General features: G+C 41.0%; 1 protein-coding gene across 2 annotated transcripts in view; it reads left to right on the top strand.

The window, feature by feature from the left end:
- Positions 1-26,305, top strand: part of CTNNA1 (catenin alpha 1) — a 120,672-nt gene that overhangs the window by 37,849 nt on the left and 56,518 nt on the right. The window contains exons 8-10 of one of the 2 annotated variants that reach the window (XM_050905201.1): positions 1,012-1,026; positions 11,816-11,818; positions 23,324-23,341. The exons of the other annotated variant lie outside the window; for it this stretch is intronic. Coding sequence (XP_050761158.1) covers positions 1,012-1,026; positions 11,816-11,818; positions 23,324-23,341 — 36 coding nt within the window. The remainder of the gene's footprint in view (positions 1-1,011; positions 1,027-11,815; positions 11,819-23,323; positions 23,342-26,305) is intronic. 2 annotated transcript variants of the gene reach the window in all.

The raw sequence follows: 26,305 nt of genomic DNA, 5'->3' as shown, positions 1-26,305 counted from the left end.
TAGCGGGTTAGAAAGTGCGGGCCATCCGCTGGAAACTTAACCAGAAGTTTCCAGTCTGCTCTCAGTTTGACTACATTGAACTTGCAGAAGACATCAGTTATCCGATTGACATGTAAGACTGGAAATAAAAACTTCCTTAAGCTTTTGACAGTCCATTTTTATTGCTTGATGCAAGTGCCCTGAGGGATGGGGACAGTTCGGCTTCTTTCCATAAGCACTGTTTTAGAGCCATTCAGCAGCAGTGATGAGAGGTGTCCAGTTCTATTTAGTATGCACAGAAATGTGCAGAGAGCTCTCATTTCAAGTCTGTTCTGTACTCCATCAATTTCTAATGTATATAGCTACCCTTTCATACACACACCAGTAACTCGGACATGTACGAGCATAAACTTTGTCAGAAGTTCTCGTTTGGCTAGTGTGGAATGCGAACCCAGAGCCCCATTGTGTACAACATGCTCTTGTACAATAAAATCCCTTGTTACTACATTTGGAAATGATAAATCATGTTACATAAAGTAGCTTGACAGGTCCTATTTCAATGGGAATTTTAATGCTTTCATATTAACATTCTGACTGTGTCCTTGACTGTCTGGATTGCATTAGAGGGGCTTGGCAGCAAATGGAGAAAAACCATTGGGGGCTGGTTTCGGAGCAGGCATTCCAGGCACAGATTTTTTCAGCTGATTTTTTTTTTTTCTTCTTTCCAGTTTCCATCTTCTGTTTGGCCTCAAGTGGTTGAGTACCATAGCTGGGTGTGTTTGGGGGTGGGGGTTGTATTTCTTTTAATGTTAGATTTTAATCTAATTTAAAATTGTACAGTGCAACTTGAAGGTAAGTGAGGTAGTTGAATCCCAGGTTGCTGCACTACACTGCCTAGTAGGAACTCGTGCATGCTGGCCAGTGTGGTTTGGCTCTCAGGATATCTGAAGTAGGCCTCAACACTTCTGGTTTTAGACTTGGTGGTCTCATAACTTGCTAAATGCTTGTTTTGCACCCTGTTTCTGTGTTTAGTGTGCTTATGGAAATGTACTACTCCAAACAAGTACTGTTTTGTCAATCTTAATTGCACTATTTTGCTTTTCTTCCCTAAGTTTCTTTGAGCATCTCTGATGCTTGAAAATGAATGGGCAAGAAAGTGCCTAGCTTATCTATTCAGTATCTTTTGGGAGAAATAATTTTGTCTTCAGAACTACCAGTGAAGGGTATTTCTACTCCTGACACTTGCAATTTACAGAATGGAGATGTGTTTTCATTATGAATTTGCCTATTAATAATGTTGATCCACAGCTTTGTATTCCCATCAAGGATCCAAGCTTGGAAGGGAAAGCGTGTGAATTTTCACATGACTGTAAAACTTACTTAAAGCAAGTACCTATATATTTGAATGGGCTCTTGCATAGCCCTTTTAATGAAAGCAGCTGTTTCTGTGGAAATAGATGTGAGTTAAAATGGCAGACTGATCTGTATTTATGATAAAGATGCTGATAAAAATTCTGCCTTGAGATAATCTACACCTTCTTTTTTAATATTGTTTCTGTCAGTTTAAGATGCTTGAATGCTGATGTGATGGACATGGTTTGAAAGCCTGGATGGATTTTCCTGTCGTGGACTTTGCTGTTCGGTAAAGAGAGCTATGCTGTTATGCTGGGCACTAATTTCTGTAGACATTATCAGTTTGACAAAGATGCTGCTTTTAAAAACAAAACATCTCTGAAGTGAGACAGTTTTTAAGTTTAATGCTTACAGGCTGACACAGAGTAAATAATTCAGCATACTTGGAGTGAAGCCTGATGAAGATGATGAGAATTTCACACTGTGTCAGTCAGGCATTTTTGGGCCACAGAAATGAGCTTCCAGGTTGCTTACCCGGTATCGTCCTGGTTTGGGACTTAGCATGGGGTATGTTTTCAGAAGACATTCTGGGATCTTTTATTTCTTAGGTGGTAATACAAGGTCCTATGGAAATAAACGGAAGCCAGCTCATGCAAAGCTTTATCAGCCTTGTGAGCTTTGGGTTTTAAAGCTCTTCAGAGCTTCCTGTCATCCCAGCAGTTACCCTGAGCTCATCCTGATGTGCATGTGGAATTGCTGGTTTAGAGATCCCAAACAACCGCTGTGATGAGGGTGCTCAGCCTCAGAGGGGAGGGAGGGCGGCACAGCTGGGCTCCACTTGTTTGTCGTGGTGGTAAATGTCACTGCAGCCAGCCTCTGCTGAGGCTACCAATTCATTTATGCAAGTGGCACAGCTTGAAAGTCCTGAATACTTTTTCAGGCCCAAGGCAGCATTTGTGCTATGCAGTGAGGATGCATTTCTTAGAAGCATATGGCTGGCTTAATGCCTACTTTAAACCCAACAAAGCCCAACACTCACACCTGAAGTCTAGTTCCAGCACAAGCTTAGCAGTCTATTGAAATCTTAAATCATTGCTCTTCTCCGTTCACTACCTTCAGCCTTTGCCGCTTGTTTGGCACAAAATTGCTAGTAATAACTCTTAAATTGAATAGACTTGACGGTAGCTGGGACTTAGTCTAAACTGTCTTGTACAGCAGTACTCAAGCTTGCAGTCTTTCCACGCTTTTCAGCATTTTGTTGTAGACTCTTAATATATGTAAAAGAAGGAAGGTTTCTGCCCTCTCTTACAATACTTACTCCGTTCATGTTTGCAGCAGAATTGAGGTTTAATGCTATCTCTAAACTTAAGAATTGAGTCCTGTAGATACCTTGTGTGGCAGTGAAGGCTTCCATCGTACCCGATCCCACCTTTCCTCCCACACCCCTTTAGGTTTGTATTGATGAAACATCTGTTTTTCCTTTCTTGTTAGACATATGTCTATCTCCAATGTTAACACATATCTAATATTACATTATAAATCCAAACCTTTCTTAATCTAATGTTGATCAAATAACATTTAAGATTGGTGGAAGGGAAGACCTGAAATAATAAGGTGTGTACACTTGTGATACGGCAGTTGGCATTTAGCAGCATTTTACTTTTGTTGAGCTGTAAACCGTTTTACATAAATATACTATGCGTGGATTCTGCTTTAAAATTCTGTTTTGTGACTCAATTTGAATTCTGCTGTTTTGTAGGAAAATATTTGAACTCTGCATACGTAAGATTAAATATATAGTCAGCCCTAATGAAGCTCCATTTGGTGATACTTGAGTACTCTCTCAAAGCCAAAATTGAGGAGTATAGATGAAACAGAGCATGTAAGCTTGCACAGTGACTACTGATCTGTGGATAAACAGTCTTTTAGCCTCCAGCAGGATCATGCTCTCAGTGTGCAGAAGTATTACACACACAACTGGGCTTTTGAATTTCTCTTGTTGGAGGAAAGGGATGATGGAATTATTACAAAGTTGGAACGCTACAATTCTTGCATTACAACAAAATACTTGCATCTCAAGTCCTGGACTTCCCCTTTTTTCTTTAGCCTTGATCTAATACAAACTCTGGATTAAGTTCCTATCTTTCTGCAAGATGGAATTCAGAAGATAATGAAGTGAGAGAATGAGGACAGTTGCTGTCTGTGTACACACATGTCCCTGTTATTGTCTGGTACCACTTATATCCTCTCCAGTTCTCCGGTGATATGCAAAACCTGTTGTGCTCTATTTTTTTTTGCTTTCCAATATCTCTTCACCTTTTTTATAGATCCCGATGCAAGCAGTAGAGGTCTTGATGGGAACCCAGAATTTCTATCCTAGATGTAGTGTTTAATATCTAGACCGTGCTCTTTGCTTAACCTGTTTTATCCTGTGTAAGAAAGCTGATGTTCTGTAATGCTCATAATGTGTCCTGGAGCTTCAGACCTACTTTGTCCCAGAAAGTCAACTGAATCAATACAGAATAATTAGTGCTTGTGGCTTATCCAAGTAGTGGCAGCCCTCTTGAATGTAAATAGAGGCTGAAGAGTGACTTAATCCTTCTCATGTCTGAGGAAAGGATGAGGATTAAGCTGTATCTTGGAAAGCTGTTGAAATAGAGGAGAAAATTTTGGCTTCCTTGTGGTCTGTACAGGGACATGTTTTTCTTCAGCAGGAGGGACAGGAATTAGAGGCAAATGGGTAGAGGAGAAACAGAGCAGAGACAATTTGCATATGCCAGGGTTAAAAATCTTTTGCTTAAAGCTATTTGAAAAGACTTACTTCATGACTTTGGAGACTGTATACTCAAAAATTATTCTTGCTGAATTGGCACTCTAAAAGAGTGGTTTCTTTACAATAACAACAGCAAACCTATAGGCTCTCAGGCCAAGAACTTCCTTGCAAAGGTGTACTAGAAGATGCATTTTCCTCAGTGCCAATTAAAAAAGTTTTCCCTGGGCATCAGGCCATAAGGGGAAAAACAGGGCATTTGCAAATTAGTAGTAGTCAGTGAAAAGGCAAAGTCGCATAGTTCTGAGCTTGCTTTCACAAATAACTATGCGTTTCATAAAATGAGTGTATTTTTCAGATTGAATGCAAATGTTGCATGATGTGCAGCTGTCTGGATTATTGACTCATACTGCATATATGTTAACCTCTGACTGTCAAGAAAAAAGATCTTTGCCATTCATTGGGTGCTCTACTGCTGCCATATGTGGCCAGAAAAAAAAAAATTGCTTCTCAGCTCAGAATCTCTTGTATACAGAAATGTACGCCTGAGGTGCTGTCATCTGTGGTTTACTGAATATGATAACTTGAATTGACATTATCAGTTACTTTATGAAACCTGCGGAAAGAACTTAGAAAATGGAGCCTAGTAGCTCTTTGGAAAAAAAAAAAGTAATAAAAAGGCTTTGAAAACAAAAGGTTCTTGGTTTAGAAACTGTTTAACTTCATAGGTATGGTATCTTGAGAGCTGAGTATCTCTGTGGAGCAAAGGAAACACGAGTGATGTGGGAGTGTGCAGTGGAATAACTGGAGAGAGATGAGGTACAGTTCTTGTGGGTGCAAACGGGTTAGTCTTGGTGGTTGCAGACCAATTTACTAGCTCTGCTAGGCTAAGGTGTTCAGGCAGCAGGTGGGTGCCCTTGGTGGGGGGTTCTCTGGCCACCTAGCCCTTTCTGCTTCTAGCTTGCCTTTCATCTGCTGCATCTTAGGAAATATATTTTGGTCTCATATTTAAAAGATGGACTCGTTAAAAAAAAATGTACCTTTCATTGCCTTTGTGTTAAGCTGATGAAATTTTGGACTAAGGTTCCCACATACAAGCAAGGCAGGTACCTTTTTGTTTTCTGGATTGTTTGGTTGGTTTTTTATTTTTTTAATAATGACAGATTAAGATTTGTCCATGCAGTGTGAGGCTGCACATAGGGGGAGTTTGGGGGAGTCAGGGCATTTACTGTCTTAAACTAGTCAAGACTTCAAATAATTCTGATACTGTTAAATTTTTTTATGTTGTCTTGATGTATGAATGTAGTCGCACAATTTCTCTCAAAATTAAAAGAAATACACACAGAAATATTAAGGAGTGCTGGAGATCCTGAAGTATCTTCCTGCGACTTCTTTGAGACACCCCTCATTATGCGCTTAAGACTTATCTGTATTTTGAAGTTTCTTTTCTTTCCTGATATCAACTTGTGACCATTTGTATTGACAGGTTTCAGGTTCATTCCAGAGGTTAATTAGCAACATTGGTATAAGATGCTTTTAAAAAATCCTGTTTCCTGAGTAGGAAGATAACCTGGGACTTGTTTGTAGCACACACAGTCTGTCCTGTATCTAGTGTTGGAAGATCTTGATGGATGTTTCTCCTTTTCAAGCTTCCCAGCAGTTGAATTACAGCTGTGAATGTCAGTGGTGGCCCAAGTCATACACCTCCATTTACATGCTATCCCCATGTTTTTTAACTTAATACTGTGCATTGCTTTTAAGTATGCATTAATTTTATTCAAAACATCTTAACTAAACCCCAGCAATTAATTCTACTTGTGTAGCGGCTGAGCAACTGGCTACATTATATTGCCCAGGTGGCTTCTGTGTCTGTGCCTTCAATTTCATTTCCCTTTTTTCAAAGGGTTCATGTGTGTATCTTCCCCACCTCACCAGTCAGCTTCTTGGACTGTGTAGGGAAAAATTTGTAACGTGGGGCTTGCTTGCTCTTCCCTCTATGCCTTTGAACCTCTCCTTTGAGGACTGTCTTTATTGAGTCATTTCGGGGGAAGAAGGTGACATGAGAGCTCTGATGTCAAGTACAAAATAAGACTGCAGCTATATCATTTGATACTGTTCCCCTTAAATGCCAAATTGTGAATTTCCTTAGAGGCAGAATGAGTTTTTGGGCACCTCTCCAGGAGTCAAAGAATCCCAATTCTAGAGGTCACTGGACTGAAAAAAGCCAAGAAAATGAGAAGTTAATGCAGAAATAACTGAAATGTTTAAAAAAGAAAAAAGTTGAAAGCCCTTCTGTCTTGCACCTGAGCAGTTGACCCCTTTGGAGCTAATGGTCTACAAGATGGTCGTGTTTCTTCCTGCAGGATCTTCTAATTGAGGAAGGCAGGGTCTTCGCAAAGTTAAGTTTATGTTCTTGTGTTGCGAGAGCTGGTTTGAAGCAGGCTTGGCTCTGTTGTAGCTGCGGTGAGATTGCTGCCCAGGCTCGCCTGACTATGGTGGTCTTCTGCTCATCTCCCACTGCTGTTGTCATACACAGCTTTTCTCACCCCAAAAGGCTGCTCCTGTATATGCAGATGCTGTGGGACTCTACTATGGGAACTGCGACTAAAATGAATAAGGAGATCATATGAGGAATATGTGTGTAGAGAAAAAGGTAGTAATTAAGCAGCAAATATACATGTCCTGATCTTCCCCCATACACTATCATGAAGACTAATTCACAGAGAATGTAAAACTGGCTTTTTGGTGACACGTGCTGAAATCTGCAAACTTCCTCTAAATTTTTATCATCAGTCAGTTTTGTAGTGCTCATCAGTCAGTTCTGTAGTGCTGTGGTAACATACTCCTGTGTGCCCCCCGCCCCAACATCAGTACTCTCAGCTGGACTTTAGGAAATCTTTTTGAAAGAGCAGGACTATATCAAGTACATAGGGAACTCATATCCCCTGGGAGTATTCCTGGTGTCACTTCCAGTAGAAGGATTAATTTATTTTATGCATTTTGTAAACTTGCTCTGTGACTGGTTATATTGCCCACTTTTGGAGCAGCGCCTATGTAAAGGGAAGGATGCTTTCAGTACTAGACTGCAGTGATGTGTATATTCAGTTAAAGCTTATTTCTTGGTGTGAAACTGAATTTAACCAGCTGGGTTTTTCAGATCACTGTCAGCTTAAGTACATTCAATTTCTGTGTGTTTCTGTGCCAGATTGTACAGTTCTGTACACTAATTCTGTTTGTTTGAATAGCTGCTGCTTTATCATCTATCTAATGCTAATTTAAGTCATCTATCTAACGATTTCTTTACAAGTAGAGGCTGATACAATAAAAATGTGAAATACCTCTGTATCCCATAGCTCTCTGCTTTGTTTTACTTTGTTTTTCTGAAGAAGGCTTACCATAGGTGATGCTGCCTTCCTGCTCCACCTCAGATGTGCTGACTATTCCTAAATGGTTTGTTTCCTTTGACATTCGTTTTCTTTTGAAGAAGGGCAGCCACTTTGTATGTGTCAGGCTTGTGCTGGAATTTTAAATACTTTAATGCATTCTCATTATCTGCAAGGGTGGCTGGCTAATTAGTTAGCTTAGTAAATAATGGCTTGATAGTGTCTCTGTAAAGGATGACGTTATGCCTGCCACATTTTTAGTGCCTTTTTAATCCTGCACGGTTCCTCGGTGAGTCACTTGCTTTAGGTAAATGGAGGTGATGCAAATAAGGTTGCTGGCTTTTGTTAATGGCAACCAGCGGTGTCAACCTCACGGTCAACCTCACGGTCAGTGAGGGTGTTCTTGTTTCAAGCAATTTTGTCTTCTGTGGAGGCAAGTGAAGTTACTAAGATGCACACGTGGGAGGGAGAGGAGATACTTCTGCTTTCTGGTGCTGGTAAGGCTAGAGGTGCTCAGTAGCTAGTCCCTCGATAGTTAGTCAGCTTTTGATGCTATTTCCAGGTTTTAGTGGCTTTTGCTTCCTGTTGAAGGCAACTTCATATCTAGTTTTTTGTCACTATATTGCAGGTTAAGGCTGTTGAATCTCTTCCTACAGGAAATTCTTAAAAATCTGTCACAAACTAAAGCTATTTGTATTTCTGATAATGAGTAAAGGATACATTAATTCTAGCTTTGAATGTCTTATGACTGTATTGGTAGGATTGTTTTATTATCTGTTTCTCCAAGCTGTCTTGCCAGGAGTTAGGTGGCTTTATTCCCAGATTTATAATGCATTCTCTTCCTCTTGGAAAGGGCATATGCTGTCTTGGCTCACTCTTTTTAATTTGAGTTTTGCAGGGGTCTGTGTTGTTCCAATTTTAGTTGTTCTATTTCTAAAGCCTTTCACATGCTTGTAAAATATGATAAAAACTAAAATATTTCAAGGCTCTTACAATTACTGCGGGTGTAAACTTCAGCCTGCTTTTCATGTTTCTGGATATATCTATTAGTTCATGTAATTTGCAAAGGAAAAACTTGAGACATTCTTTAGATAAGGTTACTAATTAACATCAAAATGAAAAATCAAGCCTGTAAAGGTGGCTCTGCAGTAGCGGATTACTCACCAGCCCCAGCAGCTGTCTTGTGGCTCCTGCAGAAGCGTTTTGTCCCTCTGATTTGGTATTCTGAGACGTTCCCCCATCCATCCTGCTACTCCCATCTACCCAGCCATACTGAAAGTGAGATGAATTGACCTGTAGCCTAGCTTAACTAGTCGTCATTCAACAAAATAGCTTGTGAGGAAACAGCTGTAAGTATTGACAAAATATTGTGCTGCCCAACTTGAGCTCCTCGGTTGTCATTCACGAGCAGCCTGGATTAGGCCTCACCTGGTTGCACAGCAATCAGGGGTGATCCAGCATCATTTTCACCTGTATGCTGCATGAAGAAACACTGTAGGTTTAAAATAGAGCTTTTATCAGCAATTCTGATATATCTCTAGGGTCTGCATAGACACATCACAAGACCGTGGAGGCTGTTTGTTATAGCCTGGTGCCGACTCGCTGCTTTCCCATTGCATGTTTTCTTCTGCTGTCTGCTGGGTTGGGTGGGAGCAGGGGCTTGGGGCTGTGGTCCAGGATGGCCCAGGAGGAGACACTTGCCCAGTCAACCCTTGCGCTGTGAAGGCACAACCGGCCACAGCAGAGCAGCCTGGACCTGGGTTGCTGGACTCCTGAGCCCCAGCTCCGGCACGTACCCTGCCTGCTGACAGTGGGGAGGGAAGAGAAGAGGAATACAAGCTTGCAGACTCCTGAAGGAGTAGGATGCCAGACCCACTGCAAAATAACCTCTTTACATCTGGAGTTGTGTATAATAGAGCCTAGACACTCTTCTGTCTCCCATCTGATGACTAGGCATGAAGTGCCATCTCATGGAGGTCTCCGGGGAGGAGGGGTGCTGCTTGAAGGGTGGGTGGGGACCTGGCAGACTTAACCAGGTGCAAGTTACAGCCCTTCAGCCTGGCTCCCGGAGCTCAACTAGAGAACATGTTCAAGGTAACAAGAAACATAAACCTCCATGTTTTGCAAAAGATTTCAGGTATGTTTGCTTTGTTAATGCTGGGTCCAAGTCTGGCTTATAGGGTCCTAACTTTGCCCCAGCATCATAATTTAATGGAAACTAGGAAAACTCAGTTCAATGAAAACTCAGTTTTAGCATATGATGTATTATTGCCAATTTCAGTTTCTTTTGAGCTCATAAGGAAAAGACGCATGTTGTTGCAGGATGGTTTTCTCGGCACTCTGGCACTTTCCTGCTATTACTTATCTGTATGAATAGGTATTTTTGCCTCAGTGGTGGAAATGTGTTGCAGAGGTATAGAACTTGTGTGCTCTATATCATAAAACCTATGCTGTTAACTTCTTTAGATGTAAGAATAAGCCTTAAGAGAACACTGGTAGCTCCATTACCTGGTAGTGGTACAAAAGTAGTACAAAATGTTTGAGAATCTGTTGTTTTCCAGACCAGACAGACATCTCTCTTCATCCCTTCCCCTCCTCCCCCTCATCACAGGTGAAAATAATAGTAAAAAACCTACTTTGTCCTGTTGCAATACCTCTTTTCCCCCTCAAGAAATAATACATTGATAGCAGTAGGCAGTAATTTTAAAGGTTTCATTTCACCATTGCTTATAAGAGGACTTGCTCAGTTACCTGTGAAGATATTTGAATGAAGTTGCTAGTTACCCCTGCAGCTGGAGCACAAGGGGAGTGTGGATGTATGTATATACAAGTTAGTAACTGGGTTCCTGCATGGGCTGGGGATGAAATTTGTCACTTCACATGGCTGAGATTCAATTGTCCTTAAGATGTGAACTGCTTAGAAACCAGCCCCAGCGCCTGCTAACCAGCCCCAGCATTTTCCGCTTGTCCCCAGCATTGCCCTGGAGTGGGAATTCTGGAGCAATTACAGGGATTAGGAATGGGTTTTTGCTTGGAGCAGTCCTGAAGATTTTGGTCAGCTGCCATTAAACTTAAAAGATGTTATGAAACTTGGAAGAAGATTAACTTGTGTGTTCTCCTGATTTTCCTTTTTTGTTAGGGAACAGAGACTGCAAGAGTGAAGTTGCAAATTATAGCTTTCATATGAGGAAGTAAGACTTTTGGAGGTGTGGTGGGTTTTTTATATATTAATGAAGAGACTGGAAATATGTTACTAATTTGAAATACCTGTTTCAAAGGCAGTGGAATGCTTTTGATAACATACTAGTAAAATAGGCCTTTCCTGATTATAACTGCATTACACTAAAAAAAAGAAAAGAAATAACCAAACCACTTGTCAAAATAGAAATCAGGCTGTGTAATGGCCTTGGTAGAAGCTGTTTTTATAATCGCAAAGAAGTCCTCTCTTCTGCTCAGAATAGGTGTGGGGTTTTTTTTTTCCTGGCTCAGATCACTGAAACCTGTTCAGTTCTCTATCATATTTTTCACCTTGTGTCTGTGAGCGATCTGCATCAAGTATGTGGACTTGTCATTTAGTCCTAATCCTGTCAGTAGTTTAAAACATTTCTCTTGCATAAGTAAATGTAGGAAACATTATGTACTAATTATTCAAAAAAACCCTCCAGGATAAAAGTTAGTAATATTTTCAGCATAGTTTACCCATTTAAATCAGCTTATGGCAACTGAGCAATACTTAGACTAGCTGGAGGTTTAGACACCAGGAAATACCCAAAGTGCAAGACAGATGACCTGCAGCTGGTAATGGGCAAAAAGCTCAGAAAAAGGCAGTTATAAAGTATTAGGCACACAATTTTAACAGACATAGGTTAGGGTAAGATGATGTGGTCAGAGCTGATGTACTTATAGATAAAGATAACATTAAACAATTGGTTAACATAATAACAGAGAAGTCTGGTACTAAGATAATATCTGTATCCTTGAAACTGTCTCTGTGCAGAGAATCCCATCTGCCGAGGCCCAAACCCTTCTTGAAACTGAACTTTTAGAAGTTTTTCTGCCTTCTATAGGTAAACTTCCCCATTAGTGTTTTTTTTTGAGATTCACTTTTGATTTTTAAATATTGCTTTCAGTTAGTGCCCCGGGATCACTGGTTGCATATATTTTGTATTGTTTCAGGTGGATTTACTGTGTCACATCTCTATTATATTTTTTGTCCATTGTATGTGTGTGCATAATTAATGTTTTAGAGGAATGAAGTGGTTTTGTTGTTTTGTTATTTATGTAACCTCATCTTTTTGGAGTGGTTTCCTTGTATTTTCATGGTTCCCAGTGGGTGTCTGATGGTCAGTGAGTACAGACAGAAGTTTTGTTCTTGACTATTAACAGCACAGGTTAAAGTCAGAGGAGTTGCAGTGAACAGAATGTGCTGCAACGTAGCTAGGTTTGCATAAACAATTGAAACTGTTTTTTAAAGCTGATGATCACTTACTAATTTGCCTGATGAAGGTTACTGTTTTTTAATAAATGGACAGTAAAAGTAGGTGTTGGAAAGTTCCTATTTTGATGACGCAGCTTTACTGTAGTATATTCAAATGATTGAGTGCCCACTAAGAAGAAGAAAGCAGTCTGCGGTCTAGTAGCATCAGCTCATTTGAATGTAGTATAAAACTTTTTCATGTGTCTCTGGACACTCTCATTGGCATGCTTTGTCAAATTAATTGTTGTCCGTAGACAGTTGTAGATATGAAGGGGTAATATCCCTGAAATTTATCTGCGTGGTGCACTGGAGTTGTTCTCCACTTTGTCAGTACTTTCATTTGTCCGCTGTGTTTTACGGCGTGCTGTCAGACAGCTGTTAGTCGTGGGAAGGTCCTGGAGTAGTTTTGAGCTGCGTTAGAGGAGGGTGCTGAGCGCTTTCACGTTCTAGGCCTCCGTGTAATGTTACTGCTTTTGTGCAACTGCTTTTTGTGCAAGAACCTCGCTGCGTGTCAGGTGGTGTTTGCTGTCCTGGTCCCTGCTGGTAAGGGTACATCTCTGCAGCATGGGAGCAAGAGCTTTGAATTCATTCCATAAACACTTCTCAGATTTGGAACGAAGTGGTGGTTTTCTCCAAGTTTCAGATTTGTCAACAAATACCTACATCGCTGACAAATCCAAAACTTGGACTGGAAGAGGCATTGCAACTTCTTCAGTAGTTCCCCACACTGAAGGTGTATATAGAAGTTGCATATGTGGTCTGTAAATATCTGAAATGCCTTAGTCCTGATTTCATTGTTACACTATGTTACGGGGTGGACTATGTGGGTGTTTAATTATTTTAACTATGGGCAGCATATGTCCCTCATCCAAAGGACTGACATATTTTAGCTGGTCTAGAGACTTGGTCTCCACTCACAGACGGAGAGTAATACCTGGCAAAAGCTCATTACACATGGGACATTGGGCATGCTACTTTGTAGTTTCAGTAAAGGATGTACAGACATCTTCTAAAACTGTTGCTATAGACTATAGTAACTTGTCAAAGGTATCTGTTATTTTTGTTTTGCTCAGGAGTGTAGTGTCGTGTTAGAGATGTAGTACCTGCCAAAGCTTACTGTATTTTTTTTTTTTGTGGTTCAACCTAATCAAATGTTTAACCTCTAGCCTTTTTTGAAGTTTCTGGTGTCTTAGGACTGGATGCTAATTGCATGTTGTGTAGTCAAAGCTCTCTTATTTCCAAGTGCCACAGCTGCCATGGTGCTGATAGATGTCCCAGAGCTAAATCGGTCGTCCATAGAGAAGAATATAAACTAGAGATGCCTTTCTCTTCCTGCCTGCCCTGTGGCTGTTAAATTCTTGAAGGCCTGAACCCTAAAGGTATACACTTGGTACCTATAGAGCTTTCAGCTGTCGTTAGGAGTTACCAAACTTGGCTGCCTATGCTCTGGGTCTGCCTTGCAGTGGTCGTCTGCTCCCCGGGTGCCGAGCTAGGTGTCTGTCCTACCTGGAAGCAGCAACACAGTTATTTCCATCTTCAGGACTATCTGGAAAGATTGAGGAGGAATTCCTTAACCTTTAAATTATTCAACCAGAATTTCAAGCATGGAGTTAATCCTAAGTCTCTGTAGACCTCGGTACAACAGATGTTGCTGTTCATCTGGGGATGGCATGCTTCAGGGCTAGACTCGATCAATAAGTAGTTCCACGTTTTTACTGAAGCATGTTGTTTTATCCTGAGGACATCATAGATGATGCTTTAATATCTCTTGCTCTTTAAATGAGAGGTATACGGTTAGACTTGGGGGCTTGCAGAATGGCCCGCTGTCTGGTGTTCCCAACTTAGCAGTTTGTTCCTGGCTTGCATCCTTTGATAGGTGCGTGCTGAGGATGTTCACTGTGTGACTCCATTCTGGGTCAGGTGAGTTGGCTTGGGTAGCTAAAATTTGACTTACTCAAAGCAGAGACTGTTAACAAAGCTTCTGAACGTGTCTGCAGTGCAGGGGAATGCGTATGTGTTTTCCCCTTGTTAACTGTTGTGTGGTGCCTTTAGAGATGGAAACTCACTTGTAGTCTGTGTCCCTGTCCCCTTTCCCATGTTCTCACTGTGAACAGATTGTGCCATTATTAGCTTTACTAAGAGCTCTATTAATTTTTACAGTTTTTTTCTTCTCTGAAAGATTAGAAACTTAAGGTGGTATCAGTGTTGAAGCAATCTATTTGAAGGCAGAAATTGATAGTCCCAGCTAACAGCACATGGCTTTTGAGGCAGAGGTTCTGGATATGTGATGGATTATTTAGGAGTTAGTTAAAGGGAAGAGAGCAAGTGCATCCTAATAAGAATACTTGTTGTAGGGTTAAACTGGATTCTGTGTTAACACTCATCTCAATATTTTTAGCTCTTTGCAAACATATAAGTAAAACTACTTTTTGCAATAAGCTTTTCTGCAGTATTTTGTACACTTCATAAAGGATATTTCAAGAATTTTTGTAGCTATACAGTTGAGAAGTATCTTGGAAGGACCTTTCTACTTGAAATGCATTTCCTGTATCTAGTGCTGTCTTTAATCTTACGCGGTCTCACAAAACCCATTCTACCTATTAAATATGCAGTCAAGCTGTTCTGTGTGGTAGGAGATTGTATGTTTAAACAGCAGAAGTCGTTATTGCTCCTGTATTTTAAGATTAAAAATTCAGCTGCAATACTACCTACAGATTCAGAGCCATTAGAATGGATTTTTCCAGATTTATTCTCCTGATTACAATACAGAAAATTAATTGCTTTTGACTGTAAAGAATTATGACCCATTCATTATTTAAGAACCTTCTTGATGGATGAACCTTTTCCACTTACTTCAAGACTTTTTATGAAATAAGGCTGCTTTTTTAAACTGGCATAAAGCATAATGCACCTATCTCAAACAGTGGATGCTCTGCACACTCTTTAGGGGTAAGGATTGGTGGAAAAGAAAAACAGCACTTTTGTGTCTAGTTTGCTTGAGTACTCAACATACAAGTAGTAGAGCCTGCTGGGAGAAAACAGGGGTAAGTTACTTGAACAGCGTTTAAAATAAATACTTTGGTTTTTTAGAAGGAAGATTTATTAGTGTCTTGATGTCCTGGTAGTAGAGAATACCACTTCAGTTTTGCTTGTGTGTGTATTGGAAGTGTTTGTGTTACAAGGTCTTCTCCCCAGTATGTATTTAACTCAAGATATATTCCCCTCTGGTCACTGTTCAGCTCCTAGCTGCTGTTTCTTGTGCTGCCAATTCAGAAGGTCTCAAATGATTTTTGTGTATATTTAAGTCTTTGGTCTCGTCCTTTTAGCAGACTAAGAAAGAAGAAAAAGTCAAATTTCTTAGACCTTGTTGATTAAAACCAGCAGAAGAACTAAAATAATATTTTGGTTACCTCTCAGCCCGGAAACATTTGCTGAATGCCCGTAGTAGCCAAACCTCTTTAGTCATGCATCACAGAAATAAACATGAAATTTTGTCACTGAGGCAATTGTAGTCATTGTTTTTGTTTCATAGAATGGTTTGGGTTGAAAGGGACCTTTAGAGGTCATCTAGTCCAACCCCCCTGCAATGAGCAGGGATGTCTTCAACTAGATCAGGTTGCTCAGAGCCCCGTCCAACCTGGCCTTGAATGTTTCCAGGGATGGGGCATCTACCAGCTCTCTGGGCAACCTGTGCCAGTGTTTCACCACCCTCATCGTAAAGAATTTCTTCCAGAATAACTCCCAGAGCACATCGTTCCTGATGTCAAATATGACAGATAGAGCTTTAATTCATTATGGTACAATTGTTTTCCTAGTATCTTCATGGTAACGAAATTGTTGATTAGGTAATGATGATTTCATAAAGCTTTTTTCCTTAAGAACAGATTACAGTAAATATTAACATTAGGGTTTTATGGGGGATGAACACTTGCACTGAATTCTGTCCCTTAGCCTGTACACTCACCGGAGGAGGGAGTTGGTGTTTTCCCAGATGTGCTGCAATTTTTAGTTCATTTGTGCAGTCCTCTCTGGTCAGATTCTGGAGTCTCAATTTTTTGTAGTTGTCTTAACACAGCCTACACTTAAAAGTAAGTTGCTAGTGATGTTGACATTTCCTTGTTACTAATTGGATTTAAAGGTTTTGCATAGTATATCCAGAATACCATTTTTTCTCTTACGTATCTTACCTTTGCGTGTGAAAACAACTGGTTTTGTGTTTGGGAGATGCTTTTTTTATCTTAAAATTAGTCTCTTTGAGAGTTTAAGAAAATAGATTTATCATGTGCTGCTTTGAAGTATTAGAAGGATTTGAGAGGCAGTTAGCCAACTGACATTTAAAACCCTTGAGAACTTGTTCCAGCCAAACCTTTTGCAAAAAAGTAAATGCAGCTAAGGCTTAGCTACTAAAATGATTTTAGCTGGCAGTTCAGTGCATGTAATCATCTTGGAACATCCTGAAACTTGTTCTTTTGTTCAGCTATTGTATCAAGGCTTTTGAGTTGTGTCCGTGAACTTGTCACTTCTCTAAATCAGAAATCTTTCTCATGTTATTGAAGCACTGTGATTTTGAACGTCGCATTCGTTGCGGTAGCCCATATAAAGAACGCCTCTTGTACAGGGAATGTATTTCTGACACTTTTTCTAGATGGCTGTAATTCAGAGCTGAAGTGATGTCTTGTTAGTTTGACATCTTTCAATGATACAGATTTTTTTTGTCCTTGCTAAATTGTTGGCAAGGTGGTCCTGTTGGAAGCGCCACGCTCCTGGCTGGCACCATGCCCAACAGGTAGTCGTGGTGGTCTACCAGGCGACCCAAGGGGAACACCCAGGGTTAGAGCCAGGTCTCAGCAGCCCTGCAGGCAGCCTCTGCCGGGTCGTGCCGGGGCTCACGCCAGCGTGCTGGAGAGGATCCTACTGCGTGTGCTGTTTCTGATGCAGGTACTCACAGGGGTTCAGTCTCAAGGGCCAAGAGTTTGGCTTTGGTTTGGTTTTCACTCTCTCATCTTGCTTATACAAACAATTTTTGCTAGTCAGGAGGCATCTTGTTTGGGAAGAACCCATGCAGACCAGCTCATTTATTGTAGTAAAACAGAAGGTGCTGTATTTGATATGATTATGGCAAATGGACTGGCCCAAACCTGACTTGTCTGCTTTGGATAGTGGATGTAGACTGGTCTTTACGTATTGTGAAAGAATGAGCTTTTGACACCTCTGTTTGAAAAGGGAGGAAGAAAGAAGCAAATTCAGTTTTACAGTATACACAATTTTAATAACAAAATTTTTCTGTACACTGCACTTTGTTTTATTCCATTACTTACACCCCCTCCCACCAGAAGCTGGCTGTTTAAACATAATTTAAATACAATGCATCTAGGACTCTTTTTAATCTCTGGTTGCTAAGCTGGTAGAATAGTTCACTTACTAATGTTTTCATTAGTAAAAAGAAAAATGGGGTGGGTTTGGTTGGGTTTTTTTAGAGGAGTGCTTGAAGGATAGCAGGTGTAGCTTTTCAGTGCTTACACCAGAGGTGCACAAGCTACATGGTGTTTTGCCCTTAGCGCAAGTTTTGCCCCGTCTGAGGCTTGATTATATCCATCAAAGCTTCTGTTACCTTTCCCTAGATACCTCTCAAAAGGTTTCTATACAAGATGTGAAATGCTGAATTTCCAGCTGACTTTGAAATGATCTTTAAGCATTCTGCTAGCATGATGGCTTAAAAAGCAAAGCCCGGCAGCATATGGGACTTCTTGCAATGGAGAAGGACATGGGAAGGGAGGAGCTGCTGCTGTCCCACTGCCTTTGATTTTTGTTGTTTCCTTGCTTGATCCTTTTTTGGGGGGAGGAGAAATACTGTATCTCTCTCTGAACTTTTAATTTTTATGGAAAACTTCATAAGAAGGATGAAACTCAGCTTCTGGGTAGATTCATAGGTCTGAACAGATGGATTTTGATAGCTACACAGATCACAAAATTAAATCAACTTTATTTTTACTGAAGTAGTACAGAAATTAACTTAGACACATTAAAAAATAAGTGTGTAGTGCAGATTTCTGGTTTAAAGCCATTGGATATTTCTGATTTTACATGTTAGCAATAGGCCGCTGCCTTTGAAGGGGGGTAATGGGACATAAGCTCAGATGCTTAGATTTGCATGCAGGCTAGGCTTATCGCTGAAAAAAGCAGATAATTTCTGCTTGGAGGAAAAGCAAACAAAACCAAACATTGATACAGCGGCATTAATTATGTTTCCATCTCGTAGGAAATGGGAGCTCTGTGCAGAGGAACACTTCAGCTGGAGACTAAACGCTAACCCATTTTACTCTTTATCAAGTAATTTTTAGTTGTGTGCATTTAAACGATGATCTAATGCAGAGCGACTAATGAGAGGGGTACTGAAAGCATTAATTCAGACCTGTTCCAGTATGATGACTCAAAAATTGAACTTTTACTGCTAGGTTTGCACTTCACTGACGCGAGGGTGGGGGGGAGGAAAAGCTGGCTGGAGATCAGTGAGGCTGGAGGAGATCTTTGGATGGGACGAGGATCTCAAGAGCAGTAGAAGAAATTTTCGTTTCTAAAAGGCCCTGAACACTTGCATGAGGCTATGCCTAGAGGTGGTGAAGCACCTATAATGCCATTTAGTATCTGTAGAAACTGAGGCTATACAACAGAGAGCTGATGTTTGAGGAGAGCAAGTTGACAACCTCTTGTCATCAGCCAGTGCTTATACTGAAATATGATTAATTTGAACCAAATCATCATGATTCTTGTTTCATAAACAAAATAAATCAGAGACTGCCGAGTAACGCAATTATTACAATACCCTCCTTGCCTGGAAGAGTCACAAGCAATTGAGAATGGAAGACAGTAACTTTTATTAAAAAAAAACAAACAAACAAAAAAAAAACCCCAAAAAAACCACAAAACCAACCCAAAAAATTAACAGCTTCTGGTCGTGTCCTTGTGTAGAGCAATGGCTTTGCCTGCCGTTTGCTGTCCCTCCTAAGGGAATTCAAATTGACTTCACTGCTAGTGTTTGACATTCTGCGAGTTTTATGATACCTGTTACCCTAAGTGTAATGTTTGTGGAATTGCTTTGCTTACGCCTGGAACCTGGCAACAAATGGTTTTGGAAATGGCAGACATAAACCACGGCATTTGGGAGATTGGCTGTGCATTAGTGTGTAGTATAGAGAGTCAAAGTAAAATTGAACGGTGCCGTGCTAGGCTGTGTCTGCTGGCCTCCTTGCTGTCTGCAAGCCAAGGCAGCACTGCAGGGCCAGTGGAAATTGGGGATGCTGGTGGGGGAGAGAAGTTGAGTGTGTTTGCTTTGAGAGACACTGGAACATGCTTTAATGCTTGGAAAATTGGTATGAGTAGCTGGGATGGAGAAGAGGATTAAATCCAGCATTGCTGGAACATCTCTCTTCAGTCTTCTTGGGCATAATTATAAGCTAATAAAGATGGAGTGGGTTTCTGTGGAGAGCTGGGGTGTTGGGAAAGCACCTCCTCGGGAGGAACCTCAGCACTTCAGTCAAGCGGCCACTTCTCATTACCATGTGGAAGACTGACGTGGTACCTTTTGAACTGTCTTACAGCAAGGTTTTCTGCTGGGCGTGGAGGAGAAAGGTAGAATTCCCTCTTACAAATGCAGCTGAGGACATCAGAGTTCAATATTAACATCTGATGGTTGATGATAGTGTAGCCAGATTATTTGGCTGCCAGTATAATTAATGAGTTCAGTTATAACTTTGTCTCTGCTGGTACCCTACAGCTGTACATGAAAATCATCCCCAAAGTGTCTGCTTTCCAGTTCCCCGTGGTGCAGACCATCGTGTTAGTTAACACGAGGTAAGGAAGGTGCACAGGCAGGGGCAGGTTGCTGCAGAGACGGTGATGCACGCTCGCCTGCCCAGAGCAGAGCAAAAGCCTGGACATCAGGAAAGAGCTGCAAGCACTTACTCGTGTAAGGAATGAAGCAAGTCTTTATACAAACAGCTAAATACCCTTGGATACCGATACATTTTTGTATTTATCAGCTTAGGTCTGGCCTTCTGTCTCACGTGGGATTTAATCATACAGAATATTTGCTCTTTGTCCACCTGCCCCGCAGGATTTATTGTATTCAGTTAAAAGCAGTAATTGATTTCCTAGAATAGGTGTAAATCGGCTCATCGTAATATAAGCAGTTATGAGGGTTCAAAGGTATCTCTATGGAAAACCATTAGGCTTCACTGAATCTCTTCCATTAAAGTACAGAGTCACAGGAAGTAAAATATTTGTTTTATAAGGGCACTGTATGTGAAAGTAAAATGATGCAAATTAATATCTTCAAAACCAGTAATTGAAAAATCTTTATGTAAAATCTTAACAGAAGTCACACTTATCTTGCTATAATTGCCTTGGACGAATTCATTTCACAATAAAACATCAAACTGTTGTATAATTGCACCCTAAATACCTCACTAAGTGGTAATACAGATATATAAAAGCAGAGTGAAATAGCAAACAGATTTTTATGCAGTGATTTTTCTGTTTTAAAAGTTTGCAGAATAGTTTAGTACAACACAATTAGCATACTGTAATTACTGTTTTGTTCAAGGTATGTCAACACTGTGAGGAATTTCTTTTCTTCATCGGTGTGTGCTGGTAATTGTTTAACACTGCAGCATTGGACACAACACATTTTTTTTAGTTATACATACATGTATATATATATAAAAAAATTTCCATCCCTCTGGTCCTTTTAGCTTTGGTTAGAATGTTTACAATATTTGAGCAGTTGACTTAAAAATAATGTAATCCTTTGCAGACCCCCCCCACCCCCCACCCCCGTGGCATCTGAGTACCACCATCGCTGCATAGATCTGCAAATATTTACATATAATTTCATAATATAGTATAAATAGCAATATGGTACTTCTGGCTAAAGAAATCAAATTACTCCTTAAGAATGAGGTGCGTGTGTGTATATATATTTATATATGGGGTTTTTTTAAACAGCATACTAGTTTAGATTCTGTCCCATATCAAGTAAGAAGCAAAACATTTTTTCAGTGAACTATTCTATAAACTAATTATATTATCCTAACTTATCAGAAGGTACCTTTTTTTTTAACTGGTAATTGCCTTGAATTTTGGAAGAGGAGGACAAGTGAGAGCTTATATTACAGGGGCTAATTCTGTCTCCAGAGAAACCAGTGGAGTTAGTGCATGAAAATAGCTTCCAGGCGAGAGGAAGCCTCAGCTGGGGGGGCAGCGGGGGGACAAAGAGAGGCTTCTTCCTTCCTTCCTTCCCTCTTTTCCTTAACCTTGCGGTTGATATTTACTTTTAATTAAGAAAAACTTGCATTAAGGGTATTTACACATGAAAAGGTGTTGAAATGCTGTTTGTTCATCATCGTAAGTAATTAGCCTGAATTCATGGAAAGCATCATCAAGTCAAGCCAGAGCGCCGATAAGAATTGAATGCACTTAATATTTAGAATCGATCCCGTTGTACTGAGCCTTCCTAAATAAGCTACGCTGCCTACTTTGTAAGCGCCTGGAGAGTCGTCCTGCTAATTTGTGATCGTCCTGCTAATTTGTGACTGTGTGAACTGCTCCTTTCTGTATCTGTTGTGAGCTTTAGCAAGGTCCGTTTAAGCAAGCCAAACTATGAATATGCAGATAGGAAAACTGTATTTAAAATAAATTCACCGGTCCCCAGTGCACTTAAATCCCCACCTGGACCTTTGTTGCTCTTTTTGTTTTGTTTGTTTTGTTTTGTTTGATTTCCCCTCCCCTTTTTTACTGGAGTGAAATTATGAGAGGAGGAAAATCTTCCTCCACGGCTGCCTTTAAAGTGGATGGAGCCAGCTGGAGCGTTTGGGATCCTACAGCTGCAGTGGAACAAACGGAGCGTATGTCCCCCCGCAGATCTCTGTACAGATATCCAATATCCTTCCCCTCGGACTGTTTTCATTAGAAAAAGTAGAATATGGAGACTTGGGTATAAATGTTTACACACAGTCATATAATTACATAACATGGAACACTTTACATAGTTTGAGGTGAGCATCTTTTTAGACTTTTAAACATTAGGAGTGCAAGTTTAATGTAATCATTGCTTCTTTAACACTGAAAATATTATGGATTTGTTTTTTAAAAAACTTAAAAATACTGCACCACTCCATAAACAATGTTTCCATTAAGTAGCTTGGAAAATTAGGCTTTATGTCAACATTTGTAAAAATTAGAATCTGATGTAGGTCCCCTACAATTTTAAAATAGGTTACTTATCTGATTTAATTTTTGATGGCATGTAGGTATTATACTTCACATTCTTTATACGGCAGCTGCTGACACTTGCACTGTCCGTAGCCGTTAATGATGATGAAGGGTCCTTCGTGGGTGGGTTCGTATTCGTTATAGGGTCCTTGATCTGACATATTTGCCATATGTAGCCGTGTTTGGGATCGGAGCTGCCTGTGGTTTTGAATCATTGAGCACTGCCTAATTCTTCTTAATGTGGGAGGGCAGCATTTCCTGGAGATGAACACTATAAAAATGATAAAAAAGAAAGAAAACAATAAAGCCATTGTTCCTGTAATTACCCTCTGAGTGAAGATGGCATTGTTTGGCTCGGGGAAATGTTCTTCGGTGGTAACGACCATGCCTGCCGTAGTTGGAATCTCTTTGTCTCCCATATGGAAATGAGAAGAGCTTATTCTTTTCGTGTACTCGGTAGTTGGAGCTGTGTATGTCGTAGCCACGGGCGTAACAACAGTTGATAAATTCCAGCAAAGCTGAAAACCATACACTGCATCCAGAATATCCTCTCCCTGGGTGTGGTCGGGGCTGTGGCAGAGGATGGAGTGCTCCCACCGACCTTGGAAGCCACTCAACCATGTGGCCAAGGCGCAGATCTTTGGGCTGCATTCCCAGAGATTGCCGGAGAGGCCCACGGTGGTGAGGGATGTCAGCGAACTTAGGATCTTGGAATCCAGAGTGGTGAGCTTGTTGTTATCCATTAGGAGGGTTTTAAGGTTAGGCATAGTTTCAAAGACGGTTAGGTCAATGGCTTTGATTTCGTTTCCAGTCAAATCGAGCTTCTCTAAAGTGCCCCAGGTCCACTCCATCCCACATGTCAAGTTGCTAATTTTGTTCCACTGCAAGAAGAGCGTGTGCAGGCTGCTCAGCCGAAGGAAGTGAGCAAAATTAATCTTTGTCAGCTGGTTGTGCTCTAGGTGAAGCTCCCTCAGCTTGATTAATCCCGCAAATCCATTGCGAGCCAAACTTCGCAAGCGGTTTGTGCTCAAATCCAGGAACTCCAGGCTACGACAGTCCCAGAACAGGCGGACCGGGATGGTCCGCAGAGAGTTGGAACGCAAGTGCAAGGTCTGTAGCTTGCGAAGGCCGTAGAAGAGCTCGGGGTGCAGAGAGGATAACTGATTAAAAGAGAGGTCCAAATTCTGCAGGTTAAGCAGCTGGCTAAAAGTTGTGTTTGGCAAATGAAAGATTTTGTTGGAACTTAAGACTAATTCCTTAAGTTTATACAGTCCTTGAAAAGAATCTTCTCTGACTGTTGCAATTTGATTATGATCTAAGTGAAGCCAAGTAAGTTGACTGAAGCTTGCAAATTGATCCCTTTCAAGTTCAGAAATATAATTGTGCCTCAGTGACAAACCTAGCGAGCCCTTTTCAGTGGTGTTTGGCACTGAGTGAAACCCCTGAGAGTCACAGTAAAAGAGCAGCTTCTCACAGCGACATTTTGGTGGACAAGCCATGCCCAAGGCAGGCAGCATTTTTAAAACCATACTCATTGCATATAGTGCTGCCAGCATACGAGCCCCTAATGGCCACTTGAAATGTAAGCCTGCAGAATATAATTTAGGAAAACAACAAGATAGGATAGCCTTATCAGTACACTTTGAACATCACGATGGAAGATTTCACTGCAGATAACATTGCCATGCATTTCTGACAAGCTAATTCTAAATGCAAGAAACAACTTACTACGAAAAAAAGAATACTTGGATATTACACTTAGGATGAGTCTTTATCTCTATTACGGAGGATTACAGTGTCACAATCGGAAAACATTTTTTTCATAAGGTTCAGTGCAGAAAAATTTGCTTTAGCATCTAACTGCTCCTTTAAAGCATAGCTGGTCATTCATTATACAAGGTATAGAGAAACACAGGAACTTACCCATTCTTTTGAGTACATTGGAGGTTGCATTCAGTCGTAGTTTTAGACTCAACGTGGTGAGTCTGTAAAAGGCTCTAATGCAAGATAGCCTTTGAATAATTTACTGGGTTTAGTGTCCTTTGATATTAGTGCAAAATTGAATCCACGATGTTCTCTTGGAATATTCCTTTTGAAATCACTGGCTTGATCTCCTCTGACAGGTCTGCAGTTTTTAAATCAATGCTTAATACAAGTTTTCATCCTCTGTGGCTGCTCAGCTGTTTAATTGAAGCTCACGTTCTCTTTTTCCGCAGCTGTAGCTTCCCTTAGTCCTAACTTGTTGATGGCAGATGGGTGGCTTATTGCTGAGAGAAGCTCCTGTAGTAGCATGAGTGCATTTACTGAAAAGCTTTTCAGGGAAGCGGTACAAGAATGGATTTGCTTATGCGCTGCGACCACACAGGGCTGTATATAGGCTGACGTCACCTGGTGACGTTCCTTTTGTTTGGGTTTTCCAGAAGCTTTGCTGTTTTAAAGCATTGTGGTGCATACTGTGATCATGATAAAGACCACTGATGGGGGGGGGGGGGGGGGAATCAACGGTTGGAGTCCTTCGTCCCCGCTATAGAAGGAATAGGAAAGACTTGCACCACCCCGTTCCCCCCCCCTACATCTGTGCTGGCTGTATTCAGCTGCCGTTAAAAGCAGCGCAGAGCTGTGGTTGGAAGTGCCTTAGTGCTGCTTAGTGCTGCTGCCAGTTTTCTGTTAAATATCGCTGCATAAAAGGAACTTTTAGATGCAAAATATGCACAGTTTGAATAGAGAATGCTGGTGAAAAGCACCAGCTTTTCACGGAGGTGAGAGGGATTTGGCAGCTTAAAGCTATGCGTAACAACTGTGTGCGACTGTGGTCCCTGTAACAGTGGTAAAGGGAGAGAACAGTCATTTAGATGAAGGTGGTGTGTCAGAAAGTATAGCACGCAGCCCGGGAGCAAAGGACAGGAGCGAACGTTTCAAGCGATGAGAAATTTCTGGAAAAATCAAAGCTTGCATTAGGGGAGAGGAAAAGTTTAATTGGAATCCAGCTTGACAGCATGCAGTTATGAAACTAGAAAATCTATTTTTTCCCCCCAAACGGTGGCTTTTGTACTTGCTTTTTCCTGGGGACTGGAGTGCAGGAGAGGAAATCGTGAGGCTGGCATTTACCATCGGGGCTCAGAGCAGTTTGAGGGCTTCCTCGTGGTCACTGATTACATCCCGGTGTCATATGCCCCCTGTAAAAGGGGGACACTACTTCCTTTAGCATCTCGCTGTGGGGTAGGTCCATAACAGTTATCCTGTGTGGTTTTAGAGTTACAGAAATTTGCATTTGCAGAAACAGTGACCCTGCAAAGCTGTCTGTGCTGTTACAGTCGAGCTGGTCTCTGGCCGGAGCGTGCACACACAGCGTGGAGGAGGAAATGTGCTGTCGTGGCTGCTTGCTTTAAAAGTTCATTGCCCTTTTATCTGGAGCAAACTCTCCTCTGGGACAGCTGGTTTATGAGGGTAAATGAACAGATTTGGTTTAAATTTTTTTAGGGTTTTAGGATTTTTGCATGCATGTGCAGGAAGGCTTTGGAGCAGCTGCTCTGGCCTTGCCTTGATGTGGATGAGGCAGGGGGGTGTTAGCTTCCTGCTCCAAGCCACTTGGATAAGCTTTTTTATTTTCACCTTGAGATGTAAAGCCATAATGTGGTAGAAGGCACTTAAAAAATGTTTGCTCTGTAGCAGCGAGGTATCACTTATGAGCTGAGAATAACAAACTTCCCATGCTAATGGAGGAAGAGGACGAATTGTGTCAAAAAAAGGCTTTAAAATAAAATGGCTGTTTACCTTTGTTATTAAGCTTTGGTTCCTTAGAGGTATTTATTTAAACTAAGACTTGCTGGTTTCTGCTTGCTTCTCCCTTTGCTGTCCCAGTGGCGTAATTGTAATACTGACAGTGGTACTTCCTTTCTGTGGTGGGCTGTCCTGTCCAGAGCAGGCTGAAGGGAAGTGCTAAGAGGAAAGTAAAGGGATGGAGAAGGTGAACTCTCTAAAAACAAACAAAAAGAAAACCTCAAACCTACCCAGAAAACAAAGCAAAACTCCCCATCCCCCCAATGGGAAAGTAACTATCTTTAATGATAAAGC

Source organism: Gymnogyps californianus, chromosome 14 (genome assembly GCF_018139145.2).
Source record: "Gymnogyps californianus isolate 813 chromosome 14, ASM1813914v2, whole genome shotgun sequence".
NCBI lineage: Eukaryota > Metazoa > Chordata > Aves > Accipitriformes > Cathartidae > Gymnogyps > Gymnogyps californianus.
The sequence above is the reverse complement of the archived record's forward strand: the minus strand, read 5'-3'. Positions and strand labels throughout refer to the sequence as shown.